General features: G+C 37.2%; 2 protein-coding genes across 2 annotated transcripts in view; one reads left to right on the top strand and one right to left on the bottom strand.

The window, feature by feature from the left end:
- LOC113494592 (GTPase-activating protein and VPS9 domain-containing protein 1) overlaps window positions 1-26101 on the bottom strand; it is a 45075-nt gene that overhangs the window by 16335 nt on the left and 2639 nt on the right. Inside the window, exons 2-4 of the mRNA XM_026873005.1 lie at window positions 21064-21287; window positions 19725-19892; window positions 450-662 (exon numbers count right to left, since the gene is read on the bottom strand). Of these exons, the coding sequence (XP_026728806.1) occupies window positions 450-662; window positions 19725-19892; window positions 21064-21287 (605 nt within the window). The remainder of the gene's footprint in view (window positions 1-449; window positions 663-19724; window positions 19893-21063; window positions 21288-26101) is intronic.
- Window positions 15104-18032, top strand: LOC113494593. The gene is made up of 2 exons (XM_026873006.1): window positions 15104-17781; window positions 17821-18032. Exons 1-2 carry the CDS (start codon window positions 15144-15146, stop codon window positions 17862-17864), a joined length of 2682 nt encoding a protein of 893 aa, XP_026728807.1. The 5' UTR covers window positions 15104-15143; the 3' UTR covers window positions 17865-18032.

Raw genomic sequence — 26101 nt, 5'->3', positions numbered from 1 at the left:
TTTAGGTGCTAAGTTCCGAACTCAAAATTAGTAAAAAAAATATAATTTTTAGTAAAAAAAACTTATTACAGCGTAAAAGATTATCTAAATGACAAATAAAAATGTTAAAATATATTAATGTATACACATTTTATTTGAATATTAAAATAGGTTTAATTTTGGTTTTATGTGTTAGAGTTTTAAATATTTAAAAGTTATGTAGACTTATAAGTTAATATGTTATATAATGTATACTGTCATAAGTGTTTAGATCTAATAACTTAGATATAGATATTTTGCTATGCCCTAACCGGGTCCATAATGTATGTCCAACCCTAAATTTAAGATCTTTATGTAAAAAACATTGTGGAAATGCAATAAAGAATATAGATATGGAAAATTTAAAGTAGCTACAAGCACTGCTGCTTGTATTCTCCTCAACGAATTATTTCTTAATGAACATCGTTTACCTGGAATGTTGTTTAAGTAGATGGACGATTTGCTGTACAATCCAGGCAATAGTAGCCGGGAAGTTCGGCCAGTGCTCCCTGAGCGAGGCGATGAACTTGCTGGTGAGGTTGTACAGCGACTGTATCGTCCACTTGCGGTAGCGGGCTACCTTGGTCGCGTACTCCTGGCTGTTCGGCTGGCCGAATTTCTTTATGCGATCCGCTGAAGAGAATCTATAGACAAATGAAAAGAATTTAAAATAATTTCATAAATGAGAACCACAACCAAAGGACAGGAAATACTAAAAGTTTAAGTATAAAGGCTCGGCTACCGATATTCTAACTCATTGAAGCGCCGTTTTTTTAAAATAATGAAGAACAAAAAAGGGTTCTGAATCCGAAATACTTCACTGCAGTACACGGACGCGCAGTGGGCGTGGCTTGGTAAGCGTTCACCCCCACGCGCGTAATCCCCCTCCGCCGCACCACTGCACTTCACATTGATTTTAGGATTTGCGCTTAAAGTATGCCAAACAGGCGAAGTTACGTAACTTATTTTTTTTGTTAAGTCCGCGTACTAAACAAAAATAATTTTAAAACTTTGATTTAAAACACATCCTGCTTTAAAAATGTGCTTAATTACGATTAAATTAAATGTATTTTTTTATTTTTCATCAAATTACTCACACCTATACAAATTAGCAGAACATTTTAAGTCGAGTTACGAGTGATCCAAACTATTCCAAGCCCAGGTTCCGACATGAAACGATTAAACTTGCAGCGGGCATGGCGCGGCATAAGGACGCGCATGCGCGGTGACCAATCGATTCTGGTGCATTGCGGTAATAGAGGTCTTTACACCGTGATTGCTATCAGCAGTATATATTATGGTAGGTAAGGAGGGGGGGGGGGCAACGAAGGGTACGCGAGGCACGAGGATGCCGGCCACACCTACAAGAAAACTATACGCTTTAGATGTGTTTTATTTTCGCTAATAGGTAGCCATTTTGTATCTCTTATTCTTTATGCCATCTCTCTTACTTGCGTGATACGTCCGTCACTTTTTCACAAAACTATAAAAAGCAGTTATCATCAGGAAGGAGTCACTGCACTTTATTTAAATTCAGTTCTTTAAATGCAGTGTTTAAAATGGAACTATGGACAGGCCAACGTCTGACTTCCACGCGGTTGAAATTAGTACTGCGGTAGAGGTGGCGTGGCACGGCGCGAGTGCAGCGCGACGCGCATGCGCGGTGACCTCATAGGCGTGGTTTTGGTGCAATGCGGATATTTCCGTCTTTGTTTCAGCGATCGATTGGTGCAATGCGGAATCAAAAAACTACGCCATTATGTTTTATAATACATTAGGGTTAGGTTTAAACGTTAAACAAAAGATTTACAACAAATATCCTGACTTAATAACTGATTTATTTTTTGATATCTAAACTGTTTACTGAACGCAACTCATTTGAACGAGCTTACACGCCTAAAACACAAAGTTAGCGTGGCACCACACTGGAGTATTACGACTCGCATGCACCATGACGTATCGAATTAGCCAACTATACACGATCGGTTATAGAATAAAATTAAAAAGTTGTTACTTACTATTAAATGGAAACCACAAGTGATCGGTTACTGTATTGGAATTAAACCCGCCGTTTATTTAATTGAAAACTGAACTCTTAACGAGTCAACGTCTGGACTCTCTCGCGGTTGGTTTGGTAACTGCAGCGTATGTGTCGCGGCACGGCGCGAGGTCGCCGCGACCCGCATGCGCGAGCAACTATCGATTTTGGTGCAATGCGGACTCGAGACTGCGGCAAATTTGTCTACCATTTAAAATCATGTCGAATTACGCATTATAAGAATTAACCGTGAAAGCAAGAATTGAATATTTAGTTTAAATTTGTAATTTAGAAATTATTAATAATGCAAAAATAAGACACTTACAGATCTGGAACACCGTAGACTCTTTACAAAGCGATCAATGATATTTTATAAAACACTGAAAACTTAATTTTAAACCGAGTTACCAGTGAGCCATCGCGGCAACGTCAGGCTTCACCGCGGTTAGAATCGTAACTGCGCCAGGCCTACGTGGCGCGGTGCGGCGCGAGTGCAGCGCGACACGCATGCGCGATGACCTATCGATTTCGTTATGTTGCGGAGCCGACACATTGCTTTAATATTTTACAAAGACACAATATGGGTAAGTATTTATTTTACATTTAAAAACCTGTTTATTGCATTTATAGATTTGAGAATATAGTTATTAAAAAAATGAACTTGAATTTAAATCTGTACACGTCTGACTTTCACCAGGTTGGAATAAGTACTGCGGTAGACGTGGTGAGGTACGGCGAGTGCAGCGCGACGCGCATGCGCGGTGACCTGTCAAGCGCGGTTGTGGTGCAATGCGGATTGGGACAACGACCCGATAATGTTGCATAGAGACATACTATACAATTTCGAATAAACGAAATCGTCACACTTACAGAAGCTTAAAAAGCAGTCGAAAATTCTAGAACTTAATTTACACTCACTGAACACTTTTCTCGGTACAAATGAATACCTTGGCAGAGTTATCTAACACACTTCCCACTTTAATATTGATTTTAAATCAAGAGAATAGATTTTCTCTTTCTCAAATATTTAATATTACAACAATGATAGAGAAGACTAGTAGATACACAGTAAAATTAATTTCAATAAATTTCAGTGATTGGGTATTTGAATAAACGTATGGAAAATATCTGTTTAACTATAAAATGCGAAAATGCGGATTGCGGGTATTTGTGATATAGATAAAGATTAAATTAAAAAACTTACTCATTTCCGCAAAATGATAACCGCAGTAAACAGAAGTGACTATATTTAAACTTGGTTTTTGAAACATGCTTTTAAATTGGGACTTAGACAGACTGGGATAAGACAAAGTCTAACTTTCCCGAGGTTCGATGGGTACTGCATTAGGCGTGGCGCGTTACGGCACGGGTGCTCTGAGGCACGCATGCGCAAGGAATTCGACTGGTGCAATGAAAAGTGCGTTACTTATGTGTTTAGGTAGGCAGTAGTCGGTGAGTAGAAGATTAGAACACATGGAAAATAAATGAGGATTAAGCAAAAACGTTCAGAATTTAACACACAACATTGAACTTACCGTAATGCCGACGTTTTTAGAAAGAGAACCACAACCGTGTTATATTATATTTTTGTTCAAATCCAGTGGAAAACAAGGGGGCGCCTGGATTTACCGCGTTTGGAATCGCAACTGAGCCAAGCGGGGCGCGGCTTGGCGCGAGTGCGGCGCGACACGCATGCGCTATGACCTAGCCATTTTGGTGCATTGCGGAATTGAGACGACGGGACTTTTAATACTTTATACTCAAGCATTATATACGCACAAATAGAATTAACTTAACATTTCCTAGTGAAAATCGTATTATAAAACAACTTTAAAATTAAGAATTGCATAATATATTGCTCTCACAGTTTTTATCCAGAAAATATTGTGATAGTTTCACACTATTCTGTAGTATTTCTGAGAGTAGTTTTTTGAAAGTATTTTATTTTATTGTGACTTTAAAATTTCAAGTATCAATTTACAAATTAGCTGTTGGACTAGCTGACAGTTGGCTAATAACTGCAATAGGCGTGGCGCGCCACGGCCCGAATGCAGCGCCACCGTACGTTCGATGACCTATCGCATTTGGTACATTATGGATTTGAGCAATGGGACGATATTTCGTATGAATATAAATGTTGAATTTTAGCAGATTTGTGGCAGGTAAATTAAAAACCATCGATATTTCGTTTGCAAACCGTACTTCGTTAGAAGATATACCAATATCTACCAATACTGATTTAATTACTTAATTAAACAATTTTTTGACTGACAATCGAGCTCACAGATGAAATCCCGAAGATATAATTAATGGAACAATAATTGCGTATCAATATTTGATCAGAAATTTAATTTAAACTAACTTTGGCTGTAATCGTAACTACGAGTACCAGCTCATTGGCTGCAGTAGGCGTGGCGCGGCACGGCGACCGTACACCGGGACACGCATGCGCAGTGACCTATCCGTTTCGGCGCATTGCGAATTGGAGACTATGCGAAGTAAGGTAAAGAAAGTATTTTTTAAATTAATAGGAAACTACTTTCCACTTTCATTGTATGTTTGTATAATGAAAGTTATCGTTCCTAATAATACTGTTATAGTACCGGTTAAAGCTACTGTTTTTAAATTTACTAAAAATCCCTTCATACGTTGTTAATTTTATTGAAAATGAGAATCTTATCTTGTATTATTTAATTTTAAAATTAATTATTTATCCTCGTCTAATATTGAAGTACTATAGACCCATAAAATTATAAATGGGAGAGCTATTAAGTACAGTTGGCGGCGCCCAGTCGATGCATCGTAAATAACGAGAAAAAAATCATTTGAATTAATTAACTAAATAATTATAAAGTCTGTTTTGTCAAACACAACAATTATACTCACCAGTCGCCACGAACGAACGTATATAACACGAACACAAGAGCTTGAGAACTAATTGAAGTTGGAAGAGAAGTGTGCACGTTTAACTCCAAAGTGAGTCCAGTACGAGTGCTAACCGAGACGGGGGTAGGGTGGCGTCAGTGGCGTGGTGCGGCACGGCGCGAGTGCACTGCGCATGCGCGATGACCTCAACTTAGGCGCTGTACATGGATCGTTTAAACGGAAAATGTTGACGACAAATTCGCGTTGTTTAAATTATATTCTATTTTAACATCTCTTTATGTTTATTTTCTTAAAGTTTAAAAATCAAATTAATCTAATGTATAAAATTTAATTTTGTGTAATTTTTTTTTTCTGTTAATTTAAAAAACGTCTAGATAAACGTCGCAACCGGCGCATGCGCGATGGATTTTGGCGCATTGCGGACTCGAAGCAGTTTTATACAGCTGCATAAAATATTTGTGGCGCCATATCAATCAATCTGTCCCCGAGTATGACAGCATTGTTTTAAGTTTATTTTTTAATTTAACACACTTGCTATTATTTTCGGTCATAGCACTCATATTAATTTTAACATTAAAGTTTGAATCAGTAAATATTGCTTTAACTATGCACTTGGAGTTGCTTTGTTATCAAAGATTCTCGCATTTGCTACTGATGCGCCACCAATCATAGAAATTATTACTAGGAAATTGTGTTCTTTTAACAAACCAACATGTGGTTCAACCTCGGTCGAATCGCACTCAGCGAAGCACGGCACGGTGCGAGTGCATCACGAGGCGCAGGCGCGAAGTCAACTCTGCATTGCGGCCATTGCGGGCTCAAGACGGATTTTATTTTAAATTACATGACTTTTGTAATAATTACTTTGACAATCTCGTATTTTGTTCAAAACCAATAAGGCAATAAATAGTATTAAACAAATAGTTTTTTTTTATTAAAAGTAATGATTAAAATCATTTTAACATGACAATATTTATTTTATCATACATAAAAAATATCAACTCACCAGTCGCAGCAGATGAAACAGGACAGATGTAAGAATAAACGAAAGCCCGGACTCGAGGGTTATTTAATATTATTTAAATTATTCAATAAATATTCTGTTAACACGAGTACACGACTAGCTCCAACGCGGTTGGAGTAAGTTCTGTAGTAGAAGAGGCGTGGCACGGCACGGCGCGAATGCACTGCGACCCGCATGCGCGATGACCCCGTGCGACCTTTAGCGCAGTGGATCAACCATTTAAAACAAAGAAAATCGCATTTGTTGCTTATTTTTGTGAATTAGATTTAAATAGAGTTTAATTATTATGACAATAACAATTTAAAGTTAAAGTTGCAATAACCGATCTAACGTCTGACTCCACCGCGGTTGGAGCGCTGACTGCAGATTTGCAGAATACGTGGGGCGGCACAGCGCGATTGCACTGCGACCCGCATGCGCGATGACCCCGTGCGATCTTTGGCGCAGTGGCCAACCGTTTAAAACAAAGAAAATTAAATTTTGAATTTATTGCTCATTTTTGTGCAACTGAATTTAAACAGTGTTTTATTATTATATCAATAAACAATTTTATGTTAAAGTTGCAATAACTGATCGAACGTCTGACTCCACCGCGGTTAGAGCGCTGACTGCAGAATACGTGGCGTGGCGCGGCGGGTGTGCTACGCGACACGCATGCGCGGTGACCTAACGATTCTGACGCATTGCGGTCTTTTGCTGAGACTTGTTTGAATATATTTTTTTTAATAATTGTTTGAAAAAAATCGCACGCGCGCTGTCGTATTCGATATACGTTTTAAAGTTTTGAAATATCAATAGAAAAGGAAAATGAATATAATTTTAACAAATTTTAATGGGCTCAAAGAGAACAATATGTTCTTGTACTATTAATAAACATATATTTTATGCAGTTTTAATACCTTGTATACGCATTATTTTTAATTTGAAAACGGAAATTGCAAAATAAGCAATGCACACTAATAATTATTCATCGCAAAGCACGACGCTATAGTCCGGTGAAACATATTTGTACAAATAAATCGCATGCGAAAAGATAGTTTTCTTACATGCAAATAAAAGAAGCACTTTGAAAAGCTACGACATCGCATCCCCAAACTTTACGGTTGATTTGTGAAAAAAAAATATGATTTTATTCTTTCAAATGGCTACTTTATATTTTTTTTTAAAGTTTCATAATATTTACGTTACTTTTTATCAAAAAGAAAATCCTTTAGTGGTTTTAATACTTATTTAAAAAGACTACGGTTTAATTTCAATTACCGGGCGTAGGATGGGGTGGGGTAGCGTGGGGTGTGGTGGGCACGGCGCGAGTGTACAGTTATTTGAATGCGCGATCGATGTTTTTAAGTGCAGGCGATTTCGTATTTAATTTTACTCCATTTGGGATGAATAAATAATCTACTTACTTCAAAAAAGGCTATGGCCATGAGTGTTAATTAAAGTTTATGACTTTTACACCTATAACAGACATGTTAAAACAGATACTTACATTCCAAATTAATGTTGAGTTATAAAATTGTAAAATAGTAGTCATTGAAAAAATTAACAAAAGCTTGAACGCAATGACCGAGACTCTTGCGGAAGGTGTGGTCTCGAGGCGTGGCACGACAGGGCTCTGAGAGGCTAGCGAAACACCTCCGTGATTATTTATTTTTTATGACGCAGTGCGCAATCGTTACGAAAATTTAAAACCGAGTTTAAAAAATGGGCACTGGATTATAGTTAACAAAATATGTTACGCAAGATACAAAGACGCGACCGTACCGAAAGCTGCCGTGAGAACTACTGCAGCAACTCAGGTGTGGGGAGGCGTACGCCGGCGTGGGCGTGGGGTGGCATGAGGTGTGGGGTGGGGCGACACGGCGCATGCATGCGCGATTATCGATGTTTAGAAGTGCAAACGTTTTCGTATATAATTTTACGCTATGCGAGAGGATATGTAGGTATAGTTAAAAGGCATGGTAAATTAGATACTCACGTTCCAAATATGTAGTAGTAAATTTTAAGTTATAAAATTCGTAGTAGTTTCTTTACTAAAATTGAACTCGAATAAAAGGACCTTCCCGTTTGCGGAGGGTCCGGTCTGCAGGCGTGGCGCAGCACGGGTCTGGGAGGTTCGCGATACACCTCTGCTTTTATTTTATTTTAATGAGAACGTTACGGTAGTGTTCAATATCAAAAACACTGAATTTCAAAAATGCGACATGTATGATAGCTTAAAAAATATGTTACGCAAGATACAAGTAAGCGACTGTGCCGAGAGTTGCCGTGGGAACTACTGCAGTAGCTCAGGGGTAGGGAGGCGTAGGGTGCCGTAGTCTGGGGAGGTGTGGGGTGGGGTGGCACGGCACGAGTGCATCGCTAACCGCATGGACGATTATCGATTTTGAGAAGGGCACACGTTTTCGAATTTAAGCTATGCCAGTGGATATGCAGGTATAGTTTATAAATTATTATCTCTAACATACATAATAAATTAGATACTCACGTTCTAAATAGTAGTAAATGTGGAGTTATAAAATTCTAAAAATATGTAGAAATTTCTTTGCTAAATTTGAACTTGAATGAAAGGACCGTCGAGGCCCTTTGCGGAGGGTCTGGTCAGTAGGCGTGGCGCAGCACGGGTCTGGGAGGATCGCGATACGCCTCTGTTGTTATTTAATTTTAAGGATGCAGAGTAATACGTTACGAAAATGTAATACCAAAAAACACTCCAGTTTAAAAAATGCGGAATGGAGGATGTTTCACAAAAGATACGCAAGACACAAAGACGCGACCGTACCGCGAGCCGTCGTGGGAACTATTGCAGCAACTCAGGGGGGGGGGGTGGAGTGGAGAGGGTTAGCGTGGGGAGGAGTGGGGTGGGGCGACACGGCGCCTATGCGTCGCTAGTCGCATGCGGCTTGACCTATCGATCTACATTTAGGTACGGATTTCAAGTTACATATATTGTTCCGTAAAACCCTATAATTACAGCTCTAATAAAAACCAGTACACGTTCGACTAGAAAAATTAAATTAAATTATTAAAATAAAATATTTTCTAAGTATGAAAATCAAATAAAACTAATTTCTAGTACAAAAATTTTCGCTTCGAGTCCCCACGTGTTGTGTCATGTAGTGCGGGCTTGTAACACGCATAGGTAATCGTTTTGGCGCAGAGCACAAACCTATCAAAAGATGTAAATGTTTGGTTTTTTTGCCCATCATAATAATGAAATATAAGAAAAATCACTGAGTTCATTAATATGAGCAGTACGCTCAGTAGCTAGGCGAGTTCAGAGCGACTCACGATTGCCTGTTCTGGACTTTCAGCATTCAGCATTGTGGGCTGAAGAGGTGGCCATTTTTTTGTCTGTCTAAATATCAAGTATTTATTGTACAGATCTGATACTTGTCGATTGCCTACTACTTTCGATTAAAACAGAAATGTCAACTTAAAATTTTGTTTAATAATTACATTTTATATTGAGGCAGTTTTATACGTTTCTGTTTCATTTCACTATAGTTTTATTAATTAAAATATCGGTTTTCCTTAGGCATGCAGTGCATGTACTTCATAGCTAATACATCTCCCCTCTCAAGTAACGGTGGGGGGTAGCGTGGGAGGCGTGGGTGACAAAGGGTGGTGTGGGGTGGGGAGGCACGGCGCGAGTGCATCGATAAACGCATGCGCGATGACCTATCGCCCTCGTTGTAAAGTTCAAATCTCGATAATTTATATTTGTTCCATTAAAAAATAATAATAATAACAATATTTATAACGAAAGTACTTACAGCTCCAAAAAGAAGTACACGTTCAACTATAAACATTGTATTTTTTTTTAAGTTTGAACTATAAAACCAATTTAAAGTAATAAAATTTCAGTAGAGTGACCGCGCGATGGGTTTGGCTAGCATAGGCGTGGCACAACACGGCGTGGGATTCTTCGCGGTACGCAAGCGCGTTGACACAACTCTTGGACGCCCGGGCATGTGTATTAAATAAAATTTTATTGAATTAATTTAATTCCTTTATCATGTTAATCTAATAGTCATCACTATTGTATGCGTTCAAAAACAAAGGATGACCTTTAAAAATATTCTCAATACAAAAGACGCGACCGTTCTGTGCGCTTCCGTTCGAACAACTGCAGTAGGCGTGGCGAGGCACGGCGCGAGTGCAGCGCGACACGCATGCGCGATGACCTAACTAGTCTGACGCATTGCGGACTTTTGCTGCGACTTGTTTTTGTGAAGTCAAAAGCCAGGTGTTTAGCAATAATACTATTATTTTTTAAGATTGCAAAGTACTTTTTTCAGATATGATCTTTTGATTTTTTGTTTTCTAGACTGCAACGAGAAAAATGTATGTTTATAGATTCAATTCAGTCATGTTTTTTTTATTGAATCGCTCTCTCCCTTTATATAATATATCAAAATACAAGATTAATTTAGAATTTACTTTATCTAATCATCTAACTAACCTTTATTTGTAGTGATTACATCAGGTCCGGCGGCGTGGGATGGCGGGGTGTCTGGAGTGGGATGGATGAGTGGTGTGAGGTGCGGTTGTGTGGCATAGGCTGGTGTCAGGTGGTGTGGGGTGGGGTGGAGTGGAGTGGAGAGGAGTGGGGTGGAGTGGCGTGGAGTGGGGTGGGGTGAGATGGAGAGGCGTGGACTGCGGTGGGGTGGGGTGGGGTGGAGTAGGGTGGAGTGGGATGGAGCGGGATGAGGTGAAGTGGGGTGGAGTGGGGTGAGGTGGAGTGGCGTGGAGAGAGGTGGCGTGGGGTGGCGTAGCGTAGGGTAAATGCACGGCTTAACAAAAGCGTAATAACCTATCGATTCTGCTTTAAAGTGTAGTTGATTTCATATTTCTACCAACGTATTCGGATGCAGTAACGATAACTCAAAGTGAACAATGCAACGCAATAAAATTAAACTAAGTATACTTGTTCAAAATATACACAACTGACCAATTCAATCTTTATATAAGAAAAGGTACTTACAGCTCCAAAAAGCAGTACTCGTTCAACTATAAACATTGTAGGTGTTCTCTAGGGCGGACAATTGAAAATTGAGTACGAAAGCAACCGACGTATAACCGCGACGCGATGCGACTGGCGCTATAGGCGTGGCACGGGACCGGGAGCGTCGCGGCTACCGAAACGCATGCGCGGTACGACTCAACTTATATGACGAAAAATGCAAGCTTATTAAAATTTCATTAACGTGAACATATTTTTACTTAAATTGATTCTTAATTTCACATATAAACCGATAGTTTTCCTTCATAAAAATCAAAGAAAGAGAGCAACATTTACAAAATTTTGCGAGATCGAAACGCGACCGTGCCTCACGCTTACTCGCGAAGTACTGCAGCAGGCGTGGCGTAGCGCCGCACGTCCTGAGTGCACCTTGATACGCATGCGCGATGACCTATCGGTTCTGCTGCATTGCGGACTTTTATAGGGAAGGAGGAAGGGTAACAAGGTTCAGACTTCTTAGGTATAATGTAGTAATTTTTTGGCATATTCATTTGGATAATTTTGGAATGTAAATTTTAATAACAGGTCTTCGCAGGCAGGAATTCGTGTTTTGAGCCCTTGTGCGTGCCTTTGTGCCTTTGTCTTTGAGGGTTTGTTAGGGAGGGAATTAATAGCCATGCCCGATATTTAAAGTTTTAAATTATAACAAAAAATACGTACCAAAGGGCGCATGAAGTCTCAACATAGTTTGGACTTTTTTAGTGCATAATAAGTATTCATTTGTAAAGGTCTCTTTAATTTACTCTACTTTTTGACGTATCCCTTGGTTTAAACTGTGATATCATAATTTTTAATACAACTAAAAGCTGTAAAACTTACTTACAATTACTCCCCACGAACAAAAGTATGGAATCAACAACCACGCCCGGTGTAAAAATATATTTACTAAGGACGACCTGCGACAGATCTGCACGCGGTTACACTGAGGCTACATAAATGAGGCGAGGCACGGCAGGCGTGAAGCGCGGAAAGCATGCGCGCGAACACTGCTCTTAGCGTTCGTTCAGACATGCGGGAATCGTGCGTTCACGAATCGCGCTGTTTGAAACCGCAAAATTGTGATGCTATTAGACATTGGCTGTTATTTTGCGATTTTGTGCAAGGATAACGTCTGTTTGAAAATAGAGGTCAACTCAATAGCAATAGAAACTGGAAACAGCGCGATTCTATTTTCTGGCAGTTAGGTTGCGGTAACCGCGCGGTTAAACTAAACAATTACTTCATGACTCGAGCGATTTCCATGCGATTCTAAAATCGCGCTGTTCCCGCAGTGCCTGAACTAGCCCTTAAGCGCGCTCTACACGCGAGTGTAGAGCGCGCTTATAGACTGCGAAAGCCGCGAAACGCGTGGGTAGATTAGGATTCGCGCGTTCACGTTCACGCTGCCTCGCGCCGTTCCCCATTCGTTGCCGGTTGCACGGTGCGAATCGCGGCGTGAATTCACAGCAAGAATCGCGAGCGAGTGTAGAGCCTAGACGGTTAAATTTCAGTAAGCTATAATTCTAGGTAGAAATATTAATTTCCACCATAGTGATGATGGTGGCTATACCCTAATCTTTGTAAATACTATTGTCATTTACATTTCAATAATATACTTAGGTTATGTGCAGTGAAAATAGTACGAATATTAAATTATTGATGCGGGCGCTTAAGATGGATTTAGGATAGCGTTGTACCTTTACTCCACTTGTTTAGGTTATTATTTTTTAAACGATTAACGCACTGATGAATTAATTAATTTATTATTTTCATAGATAAAGACTCACAAGCATTCGTGGAACACACAAACGCATGTCCTACGCTGGCATTGAACCTCATTGGGAATGGTGCGACTACCATTTAAAAGCAGTAGTAGGTAATAGATGAATAGGACATGTCATTACATTTACGACCTAAATTGACTGACCACGACAAAAGGGCGTCTGCTAACGGAATCTTTTCTACGAATGGTTGATGTACAAACTTACGGCGGAGGTCAACCTGTGTGTAGGACTCAACACATCGTCGTTTTTACAAGAAAAAACAAATAATCACTTATTGTATTCATCATCATCCAAAGCCTACACCTAATAAAAATAATTTCAATCATCTAAAGCACATTATAAAATTAATAAGAAAAAAACGGAACGTAACGTTCGGCCGGAACACTGCTCTGAGTAATGTAATTAAGTAAAAAAATAGTTTAAGTGTGTTAAAGTGTGTTAAAAACGTTTCTATGGACTAAGGGTGTGCAAAAACTCAAGTGTAAATGTTATCTAACAAAACAATTAACTGTTGACCTAAAAACAATAACAACTCATAGTGTGTTTATATCGGTGAAATACTACAATAAACTAAACTTATAAGTGAAAACATTAAGTGAATTGAAAGTTTCTTACGCTATATTATTCAATTGATTCGATATTTCTACTTAATAAAGCCAAAAACACAATTATTTACTACTATAAAAATAAACTAACAGTTGCGAATAACATTTTGAAATATTTTCATAAAGTAAACAAAGATCGTCCTTCAACATTCACCAATCACAGATCGAATACGGCAACTTGACAGAACAATATTCGTTCAAAAACTTAATTTTGTGTTTTGGACTCGTGGCTTTTGAGCTACGTTTCGTTACGCACAGATTTTTCACCAAGAGAAAAATATTGAATACAATAGAAATAAATAAATATAAATAATAATGGAATTAAGTGATAACAATAACATAACATTAAGAAACACGCGAATTGTGCGTTCTCAGTCTAATATTTCTCTTAATTCATTAGACTCCTCACCAACTCTTAGTGTGCAAAGCATGATGGATTTATCGACTCATGTTAAATCTGATGAGGTGATAGAATTGCAAAACATAATTAAACGGCTACAAAATGAACTACTGGCCGCTCATTCCGAAATTGAGTCTTTAAACTTAGATAATTCTTCACTGAAACAAAAATTACAGGAAGAAATAAGCAAATATAACCAACTTAAAAAAACGTGCAATACTTTAAGCATGAGTTCAGTTACCTCGTCAAACAAGCTAAAGAGGAATAAGAAAGGTGAATCAAAGACAAAATCAAACTTTTCTGCAAGAAAACTAAACCTAGATCTCGAATTCCATACACCTAAGACAACTTCATTACCACACTCTCCAAGACAAAATAACTTACCCATCAATATTAAAGAAGTTAATGTTACTGAGGATCAAAAAACCCAGGAAAATTACCAGAAGGGAAGTACCACTTGCGAGTCTCAAACATCTCCAGCGACTAATCAACAAGTCAATTGTATTAAAAACTCGGTACCTGAATGTGGACAGGTAATTCTCCTAGCAGATAATCAAGGTAAAGGCGTTGTGCAGAAACTTATCCATAACAAGAAAAAACTAATGTTGACAAATTATAAAATTCATTCAATTAGAAGACCGAATGCGAAAGCAAAATATGTACTAGCGGACTGTAGTAACTTAGCGAAAAGTTTGACAAAAAGTGACTATGTTGTGTTAATGGTAGGCAGTAACGATTCTAATCCAGTGGAATTTATGTCTGAAGTATCTATAGCGCTACATCACCTCAAAGTCTGTAACGTATTTGTCATTAATGTCTTTCATAATCGCTACCTTAATGAATATAAAATTAATTCTCAATTAAAACTTCTATCTCAAAACTACAAAAATTGTACGTATATTGAAACTAATCCAAATATAGACATCTCGACACAAATTATTCACCAAATAAATATTGCACAATATACGAACACATTTCTTTCATACAATGACCACAAACTAGTAAAGAGTAATAATTTTAGAAATATTGTTCGAAATCAGATTACAAAACGAAATTCAGCAGATGCGGCACCGACTGTCAAACCTAAAATCAACAACACCATTATATTGGAACCAAGAAAGGGTACAATACCGTTTTATTTTCCCGTTATTAAAAAAACATTACAAATAGAACCTGACTGCAAATTGACTAACAGAAGCAAATTTTTTCGTATCTAAGTACTCTCACACAATTTTTCATCAAAATATTGCTGGTGCGTTAAATAAAATACCCGATTTAGAAATTGCGTTACAAGAGTTAAAGAAAAATCTTATAATAGTATGTCTGAGCGAACATTTCTTGAAAAAGAACGAAGAAAGTTACTTAAACCTAAACGATTTCTATATGGCTGCGAGCTACTCACGACTTAATCAACGACGTGGAGGTTCTTGTATACTGTGTAGGAAAGGTTACAAAAGCACTGAACTTGATGTGACAAAAACCTTTGCTGAAGATAAACATTTTGAGATCTGCGGCATACAACTAGATAAACCTAAAATAATCGTACTTTCTATATACCGAACACCCAACTCAGACGTAAAAATTTTTTTCAAACATTTATCAAATATTCTATCGAAATTACGAAATAAAAAACATAAAATAGTAATCTGTGGGGATTTTAATATAGATTTAGGAGCGTCCGATAAAAATAGTATCCAATTTAAAGAATTAATAGTTAATCAGGGATTACAATATCATATAAATAAACCTACTAGACTCAACAAATGTATAGACAATATTATTAGTAACATTGACGGTGCCATAGGCGAAACTTTCAATTTCTATCTCTCTGACCATAATACCGCTCAAACTATAACGGTAGAACACCAGGATTTAAATAACAATAGATTCTACAATATGACTTTAAAAGACTTAAGTAAGGAAAACATTAATAAATTTGTTAATTATATTGGTAGTATAAGTTTCAATGAAATTTGTGAACTAAATAATGTCAATGACGCCTTTAATGAATTTCACGATTTGTTGACACTATTTCACAAACTTTGTTTTCCTACAATAAAGGTAAAAATAAAACAGAATAATAAAAAACCTAAATGGATAACCAAAGGTGTAAAAATAAGTAGTAAGACTAAACGGTTATTAAGGTATAAATATTATTTAAATAAAAATAGTGAAAATAAGCAACAATTTAAAACTTATTCCAGACTCCTAAAAAAATGTATCAATAACCTACAGTCCCTATGTAACCGTAGAGTTATAGCCCTTTCACGAAATAAGGTAAAAGCCACGTGGGATATTGTGAAAAAAAGTATGGGTAATGTTCTGCCTAGAGAATTTATCGGTAGTATTATTGACAACTCTATAACCCTTACTTCTGGGTCTGACATATCTAATAAATTTAATAACTATTTCATTGACATTGCCAATAATAATTCATTCAATTCAATTAATAATAATAACACTGACTTGCTTAGTATACAATCACAGGACAATAGTATTTTCTTGGAACCTACAAGTGCAACGGAAATATATTGGGTAATTCATTCGCTAAAAAATACCAAATCAGCTGGTTATGACGGCATCACAACAGATCTTATTAAATATATTGCTCGTTATATTGCTCCGCCTTTAGAGCACATTATTAATCTGTCTTTTGAACAGGGTTGTTTCCCTGATAGATTGAAATTATCATTGATTAAACCACTACACAAAAAAGGCACAAAATCAGACGTAAACAATTATAGGCCGATAGCGTTAACTCCAATATTATCAAAAATATTTGAAAAGATAATGTACAAAAGATTGCTTAAATACTTAGATAAATTTGAAATTTTAGTTCCGCAACAATATGGATTTAGACAGAATAAATCGACTACCATGGCAATATTTACCTTAGTAAAAAACATCTTAGAAAATATGAATACAAAAAAACCATCCTGTGCCTTATTCTTAGATTTAAGTAAAGCATTTGACCTCGTTGATCATAATAGACTTATAGAGAAACTTGAAAAGTATGGTGTCAGAGGCCCAGCGAAAAAATGGTTTCAGTCGTATTTAAGTAACAGACAGCAGATAACAAGGTTAGCTAAACTTAATAAAGTAACAAATACTATTGAAGATTTTGATTCTGTTCCACGTACTAATAGCTGTGGCGTGCCTCAGGGTAGTATCCTGGGGCCGCTATTATTTCTTGTGTACATTAACGACCTACCACAGTCAATAAGTCATCAGTGTGTCCTATTTGCAGACGATACTACTATCATCATAAAGAGTAATCAACCCCAAAATTTGAGTTCTCAGGTCAACAAAGCATTAGGTGAAATTATTAAATGGCTAGATACTAATAAGTTAAAAATAAATATTTCCAAAACTAATGTAATTTATTTTAAAACATGGAAAAGTAAGCCCATACAACTTAATGTATCTTATAATACTAGTGTTATAGAACAAATACATTGCTCTAAATTCCTGGGTATAACGGTAGACGAACATATTACTTGGAAAACTCATATCGAAAATGTATGTGTAAAAATTAATAGATTTGTCTTCGCTTTAAGAAAAATTACATGTATAACATCCATGCAAACTGCCCTAATGGTATACCATGCATACGTTTGCTCGGTTATCCGCTACGGTATCATTGTGTGGGGAAACTCTTCAGATATATCACGAGTGTTCATTGCTCAGAAGAAGTGTGTTCGTGCAATGTTTAATATTGACTGGTGTGATACATGTAAACCCGCATTCCAATCAAATAACCTCTTAACGGTTCCCTGTATTTATATCTACGAGATTTCTAAATTTGTGAAAAATAATCCTCAATTTTTTGTGTCCAACAATAATATAAATAAAAGAAAAGCTACTCATTTAGAATTTCAGTTACCTATTCCTAGATTAGAGTTATTTAGACGAAGCTGTATTTATATGGGTCCCTTAATATATAACTCTTTACCAAAAACTATAACCGGTCTACCTCCAAATAAATTTTGTGTAATGTTAAGAGAATGGTTATGTCAGCAATGTTTTTACTCAGTTGATGAATTTTTAGCAAAAAACCCATGTAAATTCTACAATTGTGAACGATCTGTGAGGTATAGACTGTAAATTAAAATAAGTTGAATTGTTATAAATGTTCTATTTCTGTGATAATACTATATATTTGAACTGTATAAAAATTTGCATGTCGCCAAGCGGCAAGATGTATATGGCACCTTGACAATGTTTTACCACCATTATGTACCTACATTTTATGCAAATAAAGAATTATTATTATTATTAATTTCAACATAAATGATTGTTTAAAACTGTCATATTATTATCACAACTACTTCAGTTATATGTATACAACGGCGGGGACGTCTAAACAAAAAATGTTTACATCGAAAAGATCAGTGATCGACACGTCTGATCTCGCGCTCGGTAAATATTTACATTATAAATAAATAACACTCCACATTTTACATCACATGTTTTGAAAATATATTTTGAATTGACACACGATTTTGGACTCTAATCCTATCGCTCTAGGGTCGAAATTAGATCAATTCCAAAATTCTTAAGACATTTTTAATGACTATAAAAGAAGAAAAAAAGAAACCAAGTGAATGAATCTGAACTTTATCAACAAAATTATAGTTAGTGGATAATAACGGCCACTAGCGGTGTTATCTTTGTAAATACTAAGTTCTAAATACTAAGTAATTAGATAAAACTTTTTACTACTGTAACGGCCATTAGAGTCGTAATGATTAAGACTATTTTTTATTTGGTATTGTTGATAACTAAAGATCAAACAAATTAGTATCGACGGAGTTAGTCTCCTCTAGGCAAGGTAGCCAAGTGGTATTTTTACAATCGTTAGCGTGAATTAGAAAAAGATGAATGTGCATAGATGACAGTGCCACAGTCGCGTAACTTATCGAAACGAAATGTCATCGCCATACATTTGAGTTATTTATTACGCATAATATTGTAGAAATATCACCCGGATAGAGTTTAGAATCCAAGGAGTATCCCATATGTTAATCAGTTAAAGGAGTGGAATGGTAGAATATGGTGGTGCAACAATTAACTTACCGCCACTAAGCAACCACATTTCTTATGAGTGAATTGATTTGATTTGATACAACCATCGAACCGATCGTTTTTTAAAGTAATAGGTACTTTTTAAATTATTCTAAGACATCACTAAAACAGTTTAGGAAAACATCGTGAGAAAACTTGGATTCCAAATATTGGAATCTGAAACGGGCAAACCGCAGTGACCTAGCGGACCTTTCCTTTACGGAAGGGGCGTATGCCCAGCAGTGAGACGCATATAGGCTCATATTACATAATATTACCGAACCAGCGAGTCATCATAATAAATCTACGGTGAAAAACGGAAGTTGGCTACTACAAATAGATTTTTAGATCAACTGAACACAATTAAAACAAATTCAATTTCTTGCTGCTGTGCTATTAGATAATAAAATAGGCACCTAAAATATTTAAAAGGAATTTAAAAATCTATGTACACTGTATAGTATTAACTGACTTCTGTTTCTAACAATAGGAATAGAGGTCGTGATTCAAAAAGTACTTCAAACCTTGATGACGTTGCTCAGTATCTTGAGGCTGCGTTCAGACCAAAAGTACACAGTGGATTGTCTTTTCACCCAAAAAATATAGATATATAATTTTTCGTTTGCATTTAAAAGGTAAATTGCTGTGTATACAGTCGCATTTACTATTTACACGGGGGCTCTCATTGAGACTGTTAATGTAGTCAACAATAATTAAGTTTTTTCGTGATTTTCCTAATGTCGCGCAAACAATTGCATTTTGAATTCAATTCAATTTTCCATAAATCAAATGATAGTGAATGGAATTTACACGTGACGTCACTTCTCTGTATACATTTTACAAAGTTACGAAACTATACTTTTAATTTGAACGCGTGGTATAAGCATAAAGCTCACTGACCTCTCCATAGCTTTATCAGGATCGATGTCTAGGAAGAACTCGTCCTCGTGCAGCACCGCCATGACGGGGTTCTGGAGCGCCGCGATGAGGAACTGGCGCGCCGGCGTGTGTCCGTCCCGGAACACCGCGTACAGTGATGACAGAGCGCATTTCCCGGCACGGAATAACCTGGTGGGGAATTGGAGGATTAGTGGGGAAGGCAGAAAATTGCAGAATTACTTTTGCACAATAAATATTTACTCAGAAAAATTACTTCCACGATGAAGTATTGTTTTTTCTTATGAATACTTTTAATAAATACTTGAATCAAATGCACGGAAACACCCCAGATTCAGAACAGGACACGAGAATCGAATCCGCAACAGCGCGTAGCACGCTATGGTCATTGGTGTTGTGACCTATACAGAAAGTAGGACTGAGAACAAATAAGGAGCCCGTTTGTTAAAAAGCTCAAGTTGGTTTATTTTAAATGAATTTTAATTTACAAATTGCTATCTAAATAGAGCTATATATTCCAATCATTAATTGGCAATATAAAAAAGATAGTACATCGCAAGTTTTTATGGATGTTTTTGGCTTTGTTCATCGAATCTTGTGTCTAAAAATGTATTTTGTACGTCATTGACTTAAATTAGAGTCATTGGTACTCGTTCATTACAATTATTGATTTGTCTAAATGTCTAGTGCATGACAAAAGACTATCCATAAAACCAGTTAATTAAAATGTCTTGAGACAATAAAATTGTACATTAAGATTCACTTGAGACATTAAGGTAAGCTTATTTAACTTGAGCTGTTTTTCGAGATCTATCTTCGGCTGCTCGCAACCATGTACAGACGAATGTACGCAGTTCGCCTAAGCGCAAGCTTTGACTACTTCAAAAGGCTCAAATAGTTTTGGGAGCACAGCCAGGTCACAGCAGTTCAGTTTATTAAACTTTAACTAATCTTATTAGTAGCTGGCGGTGAACATTTGACAAGGCTAGCCGACGGAATGGTAACGCCACACCCACCGTACGCGCGGCCGCGACACATGTACTGTACCCACGACGTTTAGCGAGTTCGATCTCCGAGTAGAACAAGCAATTGTGTGATCCACAAATGTTTGTTCTGCATGTGACTTAATTGATTGTGAAATCCCCAACGCAAGTTTTACATAACTTAGTGCGGTAGTTTTTTAAGAATGAAAAAAAGTTGGTTGTGATATCACCAAGCCACAGTGAGCGAAATTGGTATTTAATACTCAAAGTAAACGGGGAGAGAAATATGAATAACAGAGAGTCATCTAAAGGCTTGTTATATTCGAAACATACAACTCATGATATTAGAAGGTACTTACTTCCTAGGATCACTGGAGTTAGCCATCTGGTGCTTGATAATGGAGCGGACGACGGCCAAGAAGCGGGTCCGGTCGGCGGTGGAGCGGCAGCTGCCGTATAGGCCGGAGACCAGCGCGGCCGGCAGGCTGGGCGGCAGGTGCTCCTCGCCCAGCAGCAGGCACAGGGAGACCAGGTGCGGAGACTCGCGGAGCCATCCTAGCAGCTCGCCAAGCGCTGCCGCCTCCTGAAGTAGATAGCATTTTTGGGATTTGAGTTTAAAATTTAAAGTTTCAATACGTAAAAAAATGGTTTTAAGTTTTATGGGTGGGTGGTATTTATTTTTCAAGATACAATATTGTAACTAATTAATCAACAAAATCACTTAAACGACCGAGAATGTGCTAGTTACTAAGCAATGTCGTTGAACTAAATCAAACTCACCTTTTTTCACGTGCATTTCTTGACACGAATCAGATCAGCTAATTTTAGTGCTTTATTACAATTTTATAACTTAACAATGATTTAATTTAATAACTGCTTCAAGCAGACCTCCCGTTCGGGGTGAGTTTGGAGCGCAACTGCCGCATGCATCTACAATGCCTGTATAGGAGACTACTGCAGTTGCTTCGATCGGCTGCGCAGAAGGCAATATTGAGGGTTTTGCACATTCCCAACTACATGCATACGTACAGTTTAAAGTGTCGTTACACTATCGATTGGTGGTAACACAGCCCGGTGCCTAGTCTAGTCTCCATTAATAGTTTATTATATCCACCCCCGTTAAGTCTAGAACGTTCGTTAGGAGAGGTTTCCCTTAGGCAATGCTTGTTAACTACCCATTTAATTATTTTCCTTATAACAGTAATGCATTGCAATCGATATACGCCTTGAATTTAAGTCAACAATCTTAGGTATTGGGAAAGTCAAACTCAATAAATTTTCTTAACTTTTAACAAGCGGATTTGGATATTTCATCTGAAATGAATGAGACGCGAAATTTAAGAGCATAGGGAGATTACTACATCGTCTTAAATTCATTTTAGTTGTGAAAGCGTGACATGGCTGTATACAGCGAAGAGCGGTATCTGTATTGCAAACCCTACAATAATTTGACTTGAAAACGTAACAGTAAGCCTTCAGAACAAAATTATTTATAAGATCGTTGTTGCGAACTTCTTTCCTAATTTACAACAACAGCACATTCTACGCAACACATTACGTCGGGCATACACTAAACAGAATAGCGAGTCACGACGGACTACCGCAATAACTTCCTGCTGTCGTAGGTCAGGACTTGCAAAGGAATGCATAATTACAGTACTCAGAGTCCAGTAGTAAATACATTTCACAATATCTCTGGCATGAAACCAGATTAACGTGAACTATCGTACTTTCACGAAAGTGTGTACGCGTGTACCACCTACACACATTCACAAACACGGGTTTTGCTGCTTGATTTGGCTTCATGACTGTCAACGATTAACGTCCGTCGGTGAGGACCAACGACTTTATGAAGTATGGGCACAGATTACTTAATAGTCACTACGTAAGCACGGGGGTGTACATATCGCCAAAATTTGACTCAGATATCTAATCCGTTTTTTTACAGAAACGCCAGCTGTTTTATTACAATCTGGGATTTGCATCTGAGACCTTGTATACACTAAGTCTAAACGAAGCAGACGTATCACGTAACCATGTCACGAGTTACCGCCGTAATATTTATAATACAAGAATATTTTTAATAGCTCTCGTATGCATCTCTGGCTCTGATTATGAGTATTTCCGTGGCGTGTCAGTAATAAATTACAATTCCATAGTAAAACAGTACCTAGGTATCGCAAAATTATGTAAAGTAAGTAATGTTGCTTGGGTGACGTTAAAGGATTTCCAATCCGAAAGTCTGCAGTGGTGTAGGTACCTAGATTGATGTTTAACGCTCCCCACATGGGACGCTATATAGTGTTCGATGCTCTCTATGCCAAGCAGTGGGACATTTACACTTTTACAGACTGCTATTATAAAATTGTTCACTAACTGTATATATATGAGATACAACATCATACAACCCTGTCAAACTGATACGAGATAAGGAAGATTGTTATGACAGTTCAGTAAAACAGCTACGATACATCGATAATGACGCTGATGACTGACATAATTAGATCGTCGAACAACTTCAAATGAACGTCGAAATGCCGACAATAATAAACCGATGCACAGACCAGCAACTGATTAATTTATTGCGAATTTTAATCATGCAATTAATAAACGCCCTTGAGAACACGCTGTATAAGTAAAAACAATTCGTGTTCATCTATTTAAGATGCATCTGGCTATAAAGATGCGATTTCATGTTGAACTCAATTAAGAATATTTATGCAAAGTTAGTTCAGATTTCATTATTAAAAACAAACAGATTCAATTATATTAAAGCCTTGTATCGGGATGTTAACTTTACTTATATTTGGAAATTACCTATACCTAAGTGGTTTAAACTTTTGGTCCTTGAATCTTAGACGAATACTTTTTTACAATTAAATCTGTTAGCGTCCTTGATAAAATAATTAAAGTCTGACTTCAAAGAAGTTTGGTACTGTTTCAACTGCTTAGTTCTCTATCTTTCCCAAAGTAATCAATTGATAACACTAATTTTACAAAATAAAGGGTAGGAAACCGCTTTTCCGTGACGACGGTTAAAGTTTTAAAGGCAATTCACAAGCACGTAGACACCTCATGAGGTGAGATTGAAGTAAATTGAATGAACCTAAGGTCTACTAAACGTGTGACAACTGCTAACTGAGATGTAAAATATGAACGTATCGATCAATGACAATGGCACTCGAATCATTTGTAAGTATTGGGGTATTTCCACAAATGGTTGCATTGTATTTTAACAATGGTTAACCCGATTACCGAGGTGTGAAGTATAATACTTAGGCCAATGACGGTATTGATCGTGTCTCATCCGATACCTAAACCTATAAGGATAATATTACGACAACAGGTCAAAAAATAGATTTTTAGACAATTTTCCTAGTATTAGCCATTTTAATGGTAAGTATGTAATTATATCTGCATTAAACTTAATCGGCAATAAGCTCGAAGAGCTAAAATATTATTTTCTCAACCCGAAAAAAAACATGGAGTTTTCCGCCAGGGGGATGGCGAAGAGGTGTCTCCAGACTCATACCGGCTAAAACCGTGCTTCACCCGTCCCCTGTACCAGGATTCACGCAACGTAATGCAAACTGCCGAGTTTCCCGGTAACTCGGGACTTTCAACAACAACTAGTCGGGTTAACAGAAGATAGTCAAAGAGTTGGCGTGACGAACCAGACGCCTTGATAGGGAATTGGCCGAAAAAAGTATAAGTTAGGGATCGCTGGAACAGAGGGAGAAATTTGCCCAGTAAAAGGACTGAATAAGGAAGCACTGGCTAAATATTAAAGTAATCTGTAGAGGCAAATAAAATCATCCTGATATAAATTCGGTCATTACTCATTGCTGATAAAATATTATTGTTTACCCGTTGCCCTGATTTATCTAACAGTCTCCGACATCCGAGTCATCATAATAAACCCAATTGCGTTCCTTAGAAATCCACAATACGTGTAATGATAAGCCAATTCGACAATTTCCGGTTCGTAAATTCGTTACCATATTGAATTGAAGGGGAAAATGAACAACGTAGTAATAAAATTTATTCCCTTTTAATGTTTGTACGGCGAGTAAGTATACAGTATTAATGTTTTAAGCATATAGAATTACTAGCTTTTGCCCGCGACTTCGTCCGCGTGATTAGAAGATATAATTTATGATTTATACCTGCCCTATTTTTTTTCACATTTTCCATTGTATCTTCGCTCCTATTAGTCGCGGCGTGATGGTATATAGCCTATAACCTTCCTCGATGAATAGTCTATTCAACACAAAGATTTTTTCAATTTGGACCAGTAGTTCCTGAAATTTGCGCGTTCAAACAAACTCTTCAGCTTTATATATTAGTATAGAGTATATATACGGAAATGTGTCGCATAAATAAATATGCGAATAAATTTATGTTCGTTAAGAAGAAGTAAAGGACATGCCGTCTTACTTGTAATGTACATAGGTATTTTCTTTTTAACATATTTATGCAGTTATCATATTTAATCAGTCTGTGTGCTGAGTGCAGGCTTTACTTCACCGGAGTATGCATTTTCTCATAACTCTCAATTTTACGAAATTTTCAAATGTGGAATACTGAGAAGCGTTGTTTTACACAACGCGAACGATGTAAAAACCAGAGCTTAAAAATTAAAAACATCGTTAATTCAATTTTCATCCAAGTTTCGTAATTGGAAAGCTAGTTAACATATTAAATAATCTCGTTGAGTACGTAGGTACTCGGTATCGTCATAAACGAGCATATAAAGACAAAGCCCAGCATAGTAATGAACACTATTGTTTAAGCTCACTGCGTGTGACTGGCACGGGCCGTACGACTTGTGTGTCGCTGCACAACTCTACAACAATGAGATAAGTGCACCCACATCTGTTTCCTGATCCACTTACAATGTATCGTGATTGAAAGATTGTTTGAAATATGTAGAAACAATTGACGGTAAACAGAACGGTCACGTCATTCAAATGTTATATTTATTGTTATGCAGTGGCCCAGTGGGTACATGCAATGTGTGAAGTTAGAAACTGTATTGGTATTGCCTGACACATCACTTTTACGTGAATATAGACTGGCCTGTTGGTCAAGTGGTTAGTGGCCTTGGCTACTATACCAGATGTCGTGGGTTCGATTCAAATTCAGGACAAATGTTTGTATGATGAGGAAGATCATTTGTCTTGGGTGGGAATTTAGATTAAATACTTTATAAATTTATAAATATATATAAAAATGAATTGCTGTTCGTTAGTCTCACTAAAACTCGAGAATGGCTGAACCGATTTGGCTAATTTTAGTCTTTAAATATTCGTATGAGTCCAGGGAGGGTTTAAACGGTGATAAAATATGGAAAAAAATGCGGGAACGCAAAAAAACTACGCGGGTGAAACCGCTGGG

This window comes from Trichoplusia ni, chromosome 5 (genome assembly GCF_003590095.1).
Source record: "Trichoplusia ni isolate ovarian cell line Hi5 chromosome 5, tn1, whole genome shotgun sequence".
Lineage (NCBI taxonomy): Eukaryota > Metazoa > Arthropoda > Insecta > Lepidoptera > Noctuidae > Trichoplusia > Trichoplusia ni.
This window is presented reverse-complemented; position numbering and strand designations above follow the sequence as displayed.